The following is a 13,371-nucleotide window of genomic DNA, read 5'->3' on the forward strand; positions in this document are numbered from 1 at the left end:
CACGTATGAAATGGCGGCACCCATGGGGCGCTGCCATTTGCATTCCTTAGTTTGGCACGTCTAGTCTACATAGAGATTTACATATACTACAGCGAAAATAAGGGAACGCTATTTGCGTTGCCGCCGCCGCCGCCAGGGACATTCGACTAGGGATGGCGGAGAATTTCTCCCCGAAACTTCGGGGGCCAAGCGCCAACGTGTTCGGCCCCCCGAAGAAGTTTCAGGGAGAAATTATCCACCCCCCCGCCCCCCGCACACCCCCCGGGACGGGACTTACCTTTGCCGAATGTCCCTCCCGGCGGCGGGTCCAGCCAGCGGTTCGGCGGGTGTTCATCCGGGGCAGGAGCGGCAGCCGGTCTTTCGACCGGCTGCCGCCACCGCCATTGCAATAAAAGGAAAAAAAAAAACGTCCCCGTGATAGGCTACGGGACGATTATCGTAGCCTATCACAGCTAGATCTGCAAAGTCAGCCATGATAGGCTATGTAAATCGTCACGTAGCCTATCACGGGTGACTTAAAAAAAAAAAAAAAGCGCGTACGGATAATGGCGGCCCCCATAGGGAGCCGCCATTCCCGTTCCTTATTTGGTCGCTGTAGTCTACGTAAAGATTTACGTAGACTACGGTGAAAATAAGGGCAACGCTATTTGCGTTGCCCTTATTTTCGCCGTAGTCTACATAAAGATTTACGTAGACTACAGCGACCAAATAAGGAACGCGAATGGCGGCTCCCTATGGGGGCCGCCATTTGCCTATGCGCTTTTTTTTTTTTTTTTAAGTCACCCGTGATAGGCTACGTGACGATTAACATAGCCTATCACGGCTGACTTTGCAGATCTAGCCGTGATAGGCTACGTTAATCGTCACGTAGCCTATTACGGGGGCGTTTTTTTTAAAGAAAAAACTTTTGAGTTCGCGGCCGGGTGAGGCGAGGCGCCTCCTCCCCGGCCTGAATTTCGGCCGGGCGAGGCGGGAAGCCTCCCCCCGGCCTGAATTTCGGCCGGGCGAGGCAGGAAGCCTCCCCCCCCCGGCCTGAACTTCGCGGGGGGAGCAGCGAAGCGCCTCCCCCGCACCACGAGCAAGCTTCGAGGACAGGTAAGTGACTTTCGTCCACCCCTACATTCGACCAAGGTAAGTCCCATCCCGGGGAGGCAGGGGGGGCAGACTGTTTCTCCACCAATTTCGGAGATTCGTGGAGAAATTCTCTGACATCCCTACGCCATTCATGTCTTTGGAATGGCCGTGATAGGCTATGTAAATACGTAGCCTATCACGGCTAACACAGGGATGCCATTTCCTTTCCCATCCATCTTGAACTTGGGATGTCAGAGAATTCCGCCACAGATTCCAGTGAGGCCAGATTCTAAATCTGTGGAATACCCCGGAATCCGTGGCAGAATGGCCCCCCCACCCCGTGAAATCCCCCCGAGACGGAACTTACCTGGGGTGGATGTGGCGGCGGCAGCGGCGGCAGTGGCAGAGGCTCCAGCGGCGGCAGCAGCTCCAGTTGGTCTCCTGGCCAGCTGCAGCTGGGCTGCTGTGGCCACCATTTGCGCTCTTGCAGCTGTGATAGGCTACATAACTATTTACGTAGCCTATCACGGCAAAGAGCAGGGATGCAAATGGTGGCCGCTACACCATTAGCGCCCCTGCTCTTTGCTGTGGTAGGCTACGTAAGTACTTACATAGTCTATCATGCTAAAGGCAGCCATGCAAATGGAGTAGCAGCCGCCATTTGTGTGGCTGCCTTTACCGTGATAGACTACGTAGATCCTTACGTAGCCTATCACAGCAAAGAGCAGGGGTGCAAATGGCGTAGCAGCCGCCATTTGCGTCCCTGCTCTTTGCCGTGATAGGCTACATAAATACTTAAGTAGCCTATCATGTCTGCTTGCAAGGATGCAAATGGCGGCCGCTACAACAGCCGCCATTTGCGGCCACAGCAGCCTGGCCACAGCCGGAACTCCAGCTGCGGCCGGCCCTGGCTGGCAGCTCCGCAGAGACACCACGGAGTGGAGCTGAGGTCAGGGAGGATTCCGGGGGGGAGGGACGGAGTGCCTCCCCCCACTGCGGATGCCCCAGCACGGAGCCAGGTAAGGGATTCGTACATCCCTATCTTGAACTCCCTTCTATTTTGATTAAAATAACCACTTTTTTTGGTGGTGGTGGTGGGGACATCTACCTGTTTGTTCATATTGCATGTAGGACTGTGTAACCCACCAAGCTGCACAATCCACCAGCCACATCTAGTGGCCCATTAAGAGTTCTATATAATTCTTCTATATAGGTATGTATGAGGAATTTGTTCCAGTTGGTTAAGCATCAGAACTTGCCCCGTTTGCAACCGCAAAGGTGAACAGGAAAAGTTCACATATTCCTGAGCTTGGGACTGCATTCGCAAAATGCGTTAGCTACAAAAATGTGCACTGAAAAATGTGCATTTTGAATAGTCAACGGGGGAAAGTATGCATTTTGGTGTGCATTTTCAAAACAATTGCACCCAAATGCTCCCTTTTCCCATTCGAGAAAAGAGAAGAAAATCTCGCATTCAGAGAATCTCGGCATCTTTGAGCCTTGCTGATTCTCCCATCCTTACTTGGATATGCTATCTGTTTGGAAGTGCCCTCTGCCCAAAATGAAATCAAAGAGGGTTCCAAGCTCTTGCCAGCCACCTTACAGGGCTGGTGAGCTGTGTTTGGTTTGGCGGGTCAGACGTTATGCAGGTCTAGTCTTCATAAACCATCCTAAGTAGGTCAATGCATATACGTTTGCGAAAGGTCTGGTATGCAGATGTATTTTGTGTATATTATACATGAGCACCAGCACTGTCACAACTGCATGAAAAAAATGTTAGTGTAAGCTAGGATGTGCATGGATACTGTCAGCAGCAATTTCCATGATTACACCAGGGCTTTCCCCAGCCTTCACAATCATAGGAAGCACTGCATCTGCACAGAATCATAGACTTGGAAGAGGGGACATGTAGACCATTTAGTCCAACCCACATCTTGATGAAGGACATCAAGAGCTCAACCATCCTAGCTACTAGGAAGAGGGACTTTTCTGCTGTGGCACCCCAGCTGTGGAATGAGCTCCCTCGAGGGCTTCGCCTGGCACCTACGTTGTACTTCTTTCGGCGCCAGGTGAAGACCTTTTTATTCTCCCAGTATTTTAGCACTCTAGCTTTTTAGCTCTGCTGTTTTAAATCTGTATTTTAAATCTCTGCATTGCTGATAGGTTTGATTCTGGTTGTACTTTTATATCATAGTTTAAAGCTTTCATATTTTATATTGTTTTATGCGGAACTTTGTGGTTTTAATTTTTGTGAACCGCCCAGAGAGCTCCAGCTATTGGGTGGCATAGAAATGAAATAAATGAAATAAAATAAACCAGCCTTTGTTTGAAGACCTCCAGAGTGGGAGGTCCCCATCCACCTCTCTAGTTAATTGGTTTCATGGTCAAACTGCTCTTAACATCACAAAGTTTCTCCTAATGTTCAGCCATAATTGACCCTCCTGTACTGCAGCCTATTAGAACTAGTCCTTCCCTCTGCAGCCTCAAGGAACAATTCTTTGCACTCTTCTATGTGACAGCTCAATAGACATTTCAAGAGCGCTGTCTCCCTTCAGTCTTCTCTTGAAGGCATCTTGATGTACACTGTGATCATGCACATCTATGTTGCTGAGGACAGGATGCAGTTATGCACATGTAGGACAAACTGTTAAGGATCAGCTTGATAAATGTATATATACAGGGCAGATGCCGAAACATTAAGCTCTAAATATATTTTGAAATGACTCTGTTGTTAGTCTATCTATCATATCTATATCTACGTATATCCATATACACACATAACCTATTCGTGTTCCCCTCTTGTAGGAAGATGTATTTGTGCATAGTTCTGGACATTTCTAACACTGGGTACCAAAGTCCAGAAGGAAAAACATGGCACCGTTACAGAGCAAATATATAGAAGAACAGCTGTGGAGAGATATGGTAAGCTTAGCTAGCTAGTGGTTCCTAACTATGGTCCAGGGACCAGAAATGGTGCTTAATGTACTTTCAGGAGATCCCCAAGATCATGATGAATACAACAGAGAAAAATTCTGGCTAATCAGAGGTGTTTTCGTTTCAAGTTTCTATCACATCTGCCCACTGCAGGCATGAATTACATGAAGGAGGAGTCATGCAACTACTGGGAGCCAGGACCACACGTGCAGCTGGCCCCACCCTGAGACATCCATGTGTTCATGCGTAGGTTTACTCAGTGCAGACATGTGGAGGGTGCTATCTTGAAGAGGCAATCCACTTTTGAGTTTACATTTTAAATTCTGAACTGAAAAGCAGCTTGATTGTTCAGCAGTGTAAACCATGGCAACAGAAATTTCAGAGAAAGTCCTTGATGTGTACAAATATAGCATTTGGTCACAAGCAAAGAGGGCTAATGCAGCAGTCAAGTTTTAATTCAGAAAACTTTTAAGTGTCCACCCGTGTTGTGGCTGGAATTAATTAGAAAGGCTTTAAAGGTTGAACCTGTTTCAGTAGATCTGAGCACAAATGGCCTCTCAAAATTCTCCAGCCTCTTTGTGGGCAGAGAAACTCAAACTGGGGGGACAATTTCACCAAATTTCTCCTAGGGAACGGCTCACTGTTGGCATGGGTTGTAGAAAGGTTCTTTCTTTCTTTCTTTCTTTCTTTCTTTCTTTCTTTCTTTCTTTCTTTCTTCCTAAGGGTATTTTGGTTTATTGCACTGAGGTGGCAACAGCATCAACGGTGTTGAGGCTTCCACTTTTTTGAGGCAGGATTTTGAATTTCTTTTGGCAGCATGTTTGAGCTTTCCTAATCCCTGCGAGGTGGCCGAGGGTGCTGTATGCGTTTTCTCTCTCTATTATGCATCTTTCTATTGCTCTGGAGCCTCCCAGGCCACCTGCGCTCCCTGAACTGAAAAAGCCCCAAGGGGGGAATTGCCTCATGACGTCTCCCTCATGTTGGCTTTAACTGAAGTGTGGGAAGCCGAAGAGGTGACAAGCTGCCAGAAAGAAAACTGTACAATGGAAGACAGGACACACACACACTCCATGGCCACCTCATAAGGAAGGTAAGCACAAGAACCCCAATCCCAACCCATGAGAATTTATCCAAAATTTCTCCTCCTTGGAATTTCTTTCTGAAAGCAATTTCTTTTCTCTCAAATGGAATGAGAATTGTCAAAAAAAAAAAGAAAAAAAAAGTGGGAGATATTTTATGCACAGCGCTATTTTTCAGCCCGAGGGCCAGACTCAATTTTGGAGAAGCTCTCAGGGGTCACATTCCTGTGGAAGGTGGGGCCAAAGGCAAAAGGGGTGGGGCCAAAAGACCAGCATGTTTCGGCTTCGAGTTCTTGCTGCCAGTAACTACGTCTTAGGAGCAGTATCACCACCTTTTAGATTGAGGAGAAAATACTGCACAAGAGCTGGAAAACCACCAAACTGTCTGTGGTCAGGGGAAAGAGGGTGGTTCAGGGCCCTTCTGGAGAACCCCAGAGGGCCATATGGAGAGGTCAGTGAGCCAGATTTGGCCTGCTGGCTCAAGGTTCAACACCCTTGCTTTAACGCTTCCCACCCATGTAGTGGCTGTGCAATAAGAACACTCATGGCCCTCAAATAAGAAATTGACCAGAATAAGGACCTTCAGAACGATGATACTGGATTTTTCAGTGGTGGACCCTCTAGTTCCCAATGCTAAATGGGAAAATATCACATGGGGAAAGACTAGAATGTAAGAAGAGCCATGATGGATCAGATCAAGGGTCCATCTAATTCAGCATTCTGTTCACACAGTGGCCAACCAGCTGTTGACCAGGAACCCACAAGCAGGGCATGAGTGCAACAGCACCTTCCACCATGTTCCCCAGCAACTGGTGTGCATAGGTTCACTGCCTCTGGTACTAGAGCTAGAACATAGCCATCAAGACTAGTAGCCATGGATAGCCTTCTCCTCCAGGAATTTGTCCAACCTCCTTTTAAAGCCATCCAAATTGGTGGCCATCACTACATCCTGTGGTAGTGAATCCCATAGTTTAACTACGCACTATGTAAAGAAGTACTTCCTTTTATCTGTCCTGAATCTCCCACCAATCAGCTTCATGGGATGACCCCATTGCATTCTAGTATTTTGAGAGAGGGGGAAAAACGTCTCCCTATCCACAAATGTCTCCCTATCCCTACTACAAGTATTGCAAATGGCCACTCTAATTCAGTGATTTATATGTGCTCATATGTATGCACTTCAATGCATGGGCATGCTTGGGAGATCTATCTATCTATCTATCTATCTATCTATCTATCTATCTATCTATCTATCTGCTTCCCTTGTTGAAATAAAGGAGAAAGTTGGGAAGGGTGGAGGGTGGTGGTACAAGCTATGTTGAGTAGCAGAAATAATAATACATATATCATAGCACATACACATGAAGGGATGGGAAAAGAACGAGCCATCAACTGTATTAAGAAACATTTTATTAACAAAACGGTAAATTCCACTTGCTTAGCATTTCCAATAATGGATAAATTGGCCTTGCAACAAATAAAAAAAATTGTAAATATCTATCACAGAAAGCACTATAAGGTTAAGGGCTTCTGACCTCTTTTTGATATTTTGGGAATGAATAATCTCACACATTATTTTAGTGTATTGTTAAAAAAGGCAACACAATACAGTAATAAAAAAGCATCCCAGAGCCATCTCATCACAGCACAATCCTAAGCATGTTTACTCAGAGGAAGACCCATCAGTTTCAATGGGACTTACACCCTGTTAATTGTGCATAGGACTGCAGCCTTAGTCAAACAAATTAGATTATTATAGAGATGGGATTAACGTATTTGTTATGTATTTTGAAAAGATAAAAGTTTTTAATATAGCTACTGCAACATTTGATAAATGCAAACACTTCTTTTGTTCATTATTAAATCACAAAATCAACAAGGAAGAACAGGAGTAACTCCCCAGAAAACTGCTTCAAATCACCTTTGCTAGAAATAGCAATCCCCCTATCACTTATTCCTTAAAAGTAATTAAAAGTAATTGTGTTAATTACTTGGGAAAGGGGAAAAAAGCAAGTTAGGTAACAGAGTCAATATATGAAGTCAATATATGAAGAACGAAGCCATCAGCTTGGACTGTGGCGCTGGAGGAGAATGCTAAGGGTTAGAATCTCTCTCCCCTTCCACATGGCTGTACTGTTGTGGAAATTCATTTCTCATTGTTGGCGTGTTTTACTTTGGGCACCAAAGCCAGTTTTCACAACTGGTTCATGGCTATACCCATTCACTGTCCTCCCCTCAGCAAAGGTAGCTTACAAAGGTGGTACAAAAAGGGACACTTGGGCAATTGATTTGGGGGTTATCTTGAGTGCTATGTAGCCTTTGAATATTCACAAGCATCATTCCCCCCCCAAAAAAGCCCTAGAGACATACAGTATATCAAATCATTTGGTAGCTTCCAAGGGTGGCAATACCAAGACTTTTTTATACATGTTGCTGGGTTGAAGACTGAGAGCTTCACCAATTCCCAGTGTTTTGCCCCGGTGGCAGTGAACGGCACACAAGAAGAGACAGTGCCCTGCTGGTTAAAGCTAATTTTAAATTCCTTCTTCCTGTCTGTAAAGTGTGAACAATTCTACTCATCCCAGGAGGCCTTCCAAGATACGGCTGATTCTTGACTGAACTATCTTCTTTCGGCGTAATGTATTCCTCTTGTATCTCTCTCACTAAGTGAGACGTTACACAATGACTTACAGTTGGGAACCCAGTGGAGCAGTCTTTTTCTTTCTTTTTTTAACAAAAAATGCAAATCTATAACATAAGCATGTAATTAAACCAAAATGCATTAAATGTTTATATGTAGATCTAATGCAGAGAAATGTAAAGCATGTTTATTACCAAACCACTGAACCACCTCTGCTTAGAAAAAAGAAATTTTGTTTAAGCTCAGAGGAATGATAGAATAAGATGTTTGTTTGTTTTTTAAACAGAAGAGGTAAAATGAAGAATACTTCCTCATTTGACAAAAAATGTGCAACTTGGAAACTTGTTTTGCATGCAATTTACATCTGTAACATTTGTGTTTTTCAAAACTGAGGGGTAACTCAGTGAGAGAAGATGGGAGTAATTTAATAGGAAGACTTCTGAATTCTTTTACCCACCAGCTCTGTAGTGTTTATATTTTAAACACCAGGCAAATGCCATATAATCTAAAGATTTCAATTACGTATTTCACCTTTGCTTCCTGGGGGAGGACCCAACTGGACAGGGCGATGATATAATCTGAACTGGTGTGCAAAGGTCACTAAAATCACCAGGTTTGTGTCACATTTAGTGGGAGAGCGGGGGCAGGGGGTGAGGGGAGGGGAGGCAAAAATCACATGATTTTGATTGGTTTTGCTGATGTATCCTGGGAGTGGATAGGCAATTGGAGAAGAAAATTATGATTTTATATCTATATATATTTGCTTTCTAAGTCCACTTCTTTCATACAAACTACTAAAACTGAACTGCAAAAGAAGAGAGACAGAGAGGCTGTACAAGTTAAGAAGAAAATTAGCTGACTCTTATATACATTCATACACATCCCTCTTAGAATATTCACTACACTGTAAATTAAAACCAAATGAAACAAACAAACAAACAAAAAACAGGGAAGAAGAAAATAGAAAGTATCAGGAAGAGAAGAAAAATTGTGGCAGTTTCTCATGGCTGCAAAAGTAAACAGAAATGTTGGTTGCTCCAGATGTCGTAAAACGTTCTATACCTAGCAACACTTAGAACATTGAGTTTACCAAAAATGGTTGAAGAGCGGATATAGTTTGCATTTTCTATACAACAGGCTAGAAAACATCACTTATCACAGTCCAGAAAGCACATATAGATGTGGGTTTTTTTTTTAATATAAACATATGTAATAACATATTAAGCGTGCATGAATTTTTTTCCCCAATGATTGCATCTATGCCCTCAGGTTTGTTTGTTAGTGGTGTGTGAAAATAAGCCTTATATTTCACTTCTTTCATTTATTTATTGTTATTTTTGAAAATAAGGCCGCTATACTGTTTTCCTCACAACCAGAAAGGGGCTTTTTCGAAAGTGTTTTCTTCTTCTTTTTTAAAATGTGGTTTATTCAGAAAAGCCAGCATTTCACTTCAGACCCAAACTCCAACCGTTGTTTCGTTGCACTGGGTGGCAAACTTCAGTTTCGAGGTTTGCTCGCTGAGCGCTTGTGTAGAACTGCAGTCTTCTCAAGGCCATAAGACTAACTTACTCCTCAGGAAAGCACTAGCACTTTGGCTAAATCCAGACTCATAGGTAGCTTCTGTGTGTGTGTGTGTGTGTGTGTGATATTTCATTTTTGTTGTCGTTTCAGTTTGTTACATTTCATGTTGTGCTGGGTGATGTTTTTGTAGTAATACTCTTTGCCTTATGAGTGTGCAGTAGTACCAACATCGTCTTCAGAAACATTCCAGCAACATAAAGACGGCAGAGTAAAGGAAAACACTGTAGATGTAAGGGGATTTATTGACTCCTGTTTCGGTGAAACAAGAGTATGAAATGCTTATTTCATTTTTTTTTTCTTTCCTTTTTTTTAAAAAAGTCTTTCCTTTCTGATTGCATTCCCTGTGTTCTTTTTTCCCATTTTTTAAACATTGTATGTGCTTCATAAAAAGTAAAGTAAATAAGTTTTGTTTTATGTCTCAGATAAAATGAAGACTATTTCTATACAATTGTTCTTTTCAGCTGTTGGGATCAGACGTAGTACTCCTTATCCTTGTTTTTCTTATTTTTGTTGGAGCTTTTAGAGCTGTTGGGCTGCTTTTCCTTAATCACAGCCCCGTTGGACTGTGCTGAGTTACTGATGTAGTTTCGACTCTCGTCAACGTGATAGGAGCCTTCATCCCGGTTCCTGTACTTGTACATGGCATAGAGGAGGATGAGAATGCACAGGGCAGCCGCCGCCACGATCCCAACTACCATCCCTGTTGTGCTGCTGGATTCCCGAACCACCTCATCAGAACTTGGGTATCCTCCACGTCCGGGCTTGGTAGGACTTGCTGTAAACAGATGATGAAATACGCATTTATACAGTGCAAAGTAGGAAATCGCCTACACATTTTATGACAGTGTATTGTCAGAACACACTTAACGGATCAGGCAAAATAATGCTATCTCAACTCTGGGATCATCTACATCAGCCTGCTGCCCTCAGTGTTTTGGATTACAACTCCCAACATCCTGAATCATTGGCCATGCTGGCTGAGGGTGCTGGGAGTTGTAGTCCAAAATATCTGGAAGGCACCACGTTGGGGAAGGCTGATAATTTAAAAAAAAAAGTACATGTTACCAATGGAAGCTGGATACTCCTAGGTCAGTGGGGTGGTGAATCTGCTCTGGGTTTCGGTCAGAACCAGCCAGAAGTGTCCACTACATGTTACAGCCCTTCAGAGATTGCACAACTTCATAACGCAGATAGAAAACTAATTATAAATGAATGCTCCTGTGTGCCCCAAACTCCTCGTCTGTGGAAATCTAGCCAATGGGGAACATACATTATATATCACAGCATCTCTCTGGTATGCAATTTTGCTATTACAGGGTTTGTTTGTTTTTTAACATGGGGAGCATTTAAATTTGTGTACGTATTTAGCTGCATTCTGAAATGCAAGCTCCAGGCAGCTGAACCATGTATCTTTTCTAAATGTAACAGAAGAAAGCTCTTGCTCCACTTTTGGTTGGGATCCAGAGAAAGGGCATATATAACCACAAGGAGAGAACCACAAGTGCAGAGGGAGGTTCACCTGCTGCTTTTGCCCTTAACGAAAATGCAAGGTGCTTTTTAAATGGAATAGCATCTCTTGTTTTTGGTAGAGGGAACTGGGATTGCAAATAAAAGTGGGAGCTTTACTACATATGTTGCTCTCCCCCAATCATGACATCCCTTCTTTAGATCCCAGCCATTCTGTCCATCAACTATGTGGATGGATGGAGAACTAGTAGGGGCGGAAAGCAGTTACTTGCCTTCTGTGGATCAAAGGTATGAGATGCACTGAGCCAGTGTAACCAATCACTTGAGAAAACACCATGCAGGCATGCCCTCGTCACTGAGGATTTGCCTGTTTTATTATTGTTTTTAGACAACCGCCACAAATAGTGTGATCTCTACAAATGGCTCGGGAACATTGGGGTTTATGCATATAAATGAAACATTTATTGATACACTGGGGGGAAAAGGGAATGACAGACAAGAACTTGCAAAATCTTAAAATTATGACAGCTAGCTTCATGACCTACCAGCATGAGCAAGCTTAATGTGACAGGTCTTTCTGCATTTCTTTAGGGTCACCACGTTGGTCCTAGACATTTTGCTTTTCAGGAATGATATATGAGAAATTCCACTAAGCTTACTAGAACGCTTTTGTCTTTCCTCAAAATTGCTACAGAGATTTAGGCTAAGCAGAATGTTCTTAATTTGCCTTAAACCTCTCTTCAAGAAATAGGTGTGAAATGTCCAAATCAAAAGAAGTGTGAAACATCCAAATCAAAATCTATTTCCAGGACCCACCAAATTCTCCCCAATCTGCTTTGCTTTCAGTGAATTTTGGTTGCGTTTCTATTTTCCACTTTACTACTATGACAGGTACAATCTGGGAAACCAGTACAACAATTAAAGCTCAATGATCCATAAAGTGTGAGAATGTGGTAAGAACCAAAACTCTAAAACCAAAAAAAAAGATATAAGATCCAATAAATGGGTGTAGTAATATATATATATTTTAAAAGGTTGGATCTACCCTGTACTATGAAATACATAATTCATTAATGAATATGACAAAACCATTACACTAAAGTCAGATCACCTATGCCTGCTGTTCATTTTCTCATGGGAATGTCGAGAAGTAAACATTCAAGTTCATTTAGTATTTGCTTCTCCACCCCTGAATTGCCAAGCACACACACACAAACAAAACATTGAAAAATTAGTATTAGCTGATTTCCCTTTATTTCTTTTATGCCATTTTCACCCCCTCCCAATACACATAAAAATGCATACATTTTAAATAATTGCTTGAAAACATGCATACATTTGAAAATAATGTTTTTAAAAAATCTACTTTTAAAATGTGTATATGAAAATACAATTTTCATGCAGACTAAACACACACACACACACACACACACTCCAATGTGGCATTGGTATGGAATAAACTCAGTACTAAAAAAATGAGAACCTGAACAGAATCAAGTCTGACAATTCCCTCATGCCTAAATCCAGCTAGGGGTGCATGAACCCCCAGCTGGATGGCGAATGAGTGAAGTGCAAACACAGGTGCTGTGTGCATAGTTCCCTCCTCCAATGCAACAGCTGATATATAGTATGAAGAACTATTTCACAAAGTTTAACATTCTGCTAATCAGGTGTTGAGGAGGAGGAATGGGAGGCTGGATTCTGTCCCAAGCCCCTGCAGCCCCCTTCAAACAAAGAGCTGATCAAGAGGACGTATACCTGTTTGAAAGGGCTTCACATGCTCTCATTTGGATTTTGGCCTAACAATATTTCTGTCTGACCATGCATAGGATTGTTCCCTAAAATGTTCATGGTAAATGCAAAATGACAAGGAAGCCAGTACAAATGGGGAAACAGGGAGTATTATAATCAGACCAGTGGGTGGAAAGAAGAAACAAAGCTGCAGAACAGAAATGGGAGGATGGAGATGAGAAGCCAGAATAGGTAAGCAAGTGAAGAGAACCATAGCCTAGATACAAAGTAAGACTACCAGAGTAAGAGCAGTAGCAACTGAGAGAAAGTTATGAGTTTTACCTTTTTAGCAGACTTGAACCGACATTCTTGGCAAATAAATTATGGATCATGTTAAGCAGAAGGGCATCCCTGTGGCTTGTTTGTGTGACTTCCTTGTAAACACCCTCCCAGCTGAATGTTACGTGTGCATTTTTCTCACATCAGAATTCATTGCAGGTATTTTTAATTTATGTGCTGTTCTTCCTATCAATTCTGTGTTTTTCCAAAGAGCCCTGCATCTTGACCCATGCCAAGGCTTAAAAGCAGTTTTGGGCAAGGGCATCTTCTCATATACCTCCGGCCTAAATAACTCAAGTTGTGCTGACTGTTAATGCACTTTCATAAGTCTCAGGCAAGAGGAGATGGCACGCATAATAAGGCATATGAGGGTGGTATTTGCAATGTCTCTCATTAGCACATACAAAGCACTGGCAGCATTTTTACCCTCACATAAATACTTAAAGCGCAATTGTTATGAGTCAGCCTCTTTATCTTGTGATAGTGCTTCTACCTGCTCAGTGGGGCCTTATTTCTTTTGGTAGT

General features: G+C 43.0%; 1 protein-coding gene across 18 annotated transcripts in view; it reads right to left on the minus strand.

Moving 5' to 3' along the window:
• Positions 1-8,891: 8,891 nt before the first annotated feature.
• The window catches only part of NRXN1 (neurexin 1), a 1,598,206-nt gene continuing 1,593,726 nt past the window's right edge, over positions 8,892-13,371 (minus strand). For all 18 annotated transcript variants that reach the window (XM_084829231.1, XM_084829225.1, XM_084829224.1 and 15 more), the window contains one exon: positions 8,892-10,084. In XM_084829231.1, coding sequence (XP_084685357.1) covers positions 9,780-10,084 — 305 coding nt within the window. In that variant the 3' untranslated portion in view covers positions 8,892-9,779. The remainder of the gene's footprint in view (positions 10,085-13,371) is intronic.

This window comes from Heloderma suspectum, chromosome 1 (genome assembly GCF_057233095.1).
Source record: "Heloderma suspectum isolate Gila_16-S chromosome 1, 16-S_ref, whole genome shotgun sequence".
Taxonomy (NCBI): Eukaryota; Metazoa; Chordata; class Lepidosauria; order Squamata; family Helodermatidae; genus Heloderma; species Heloderma suspectum.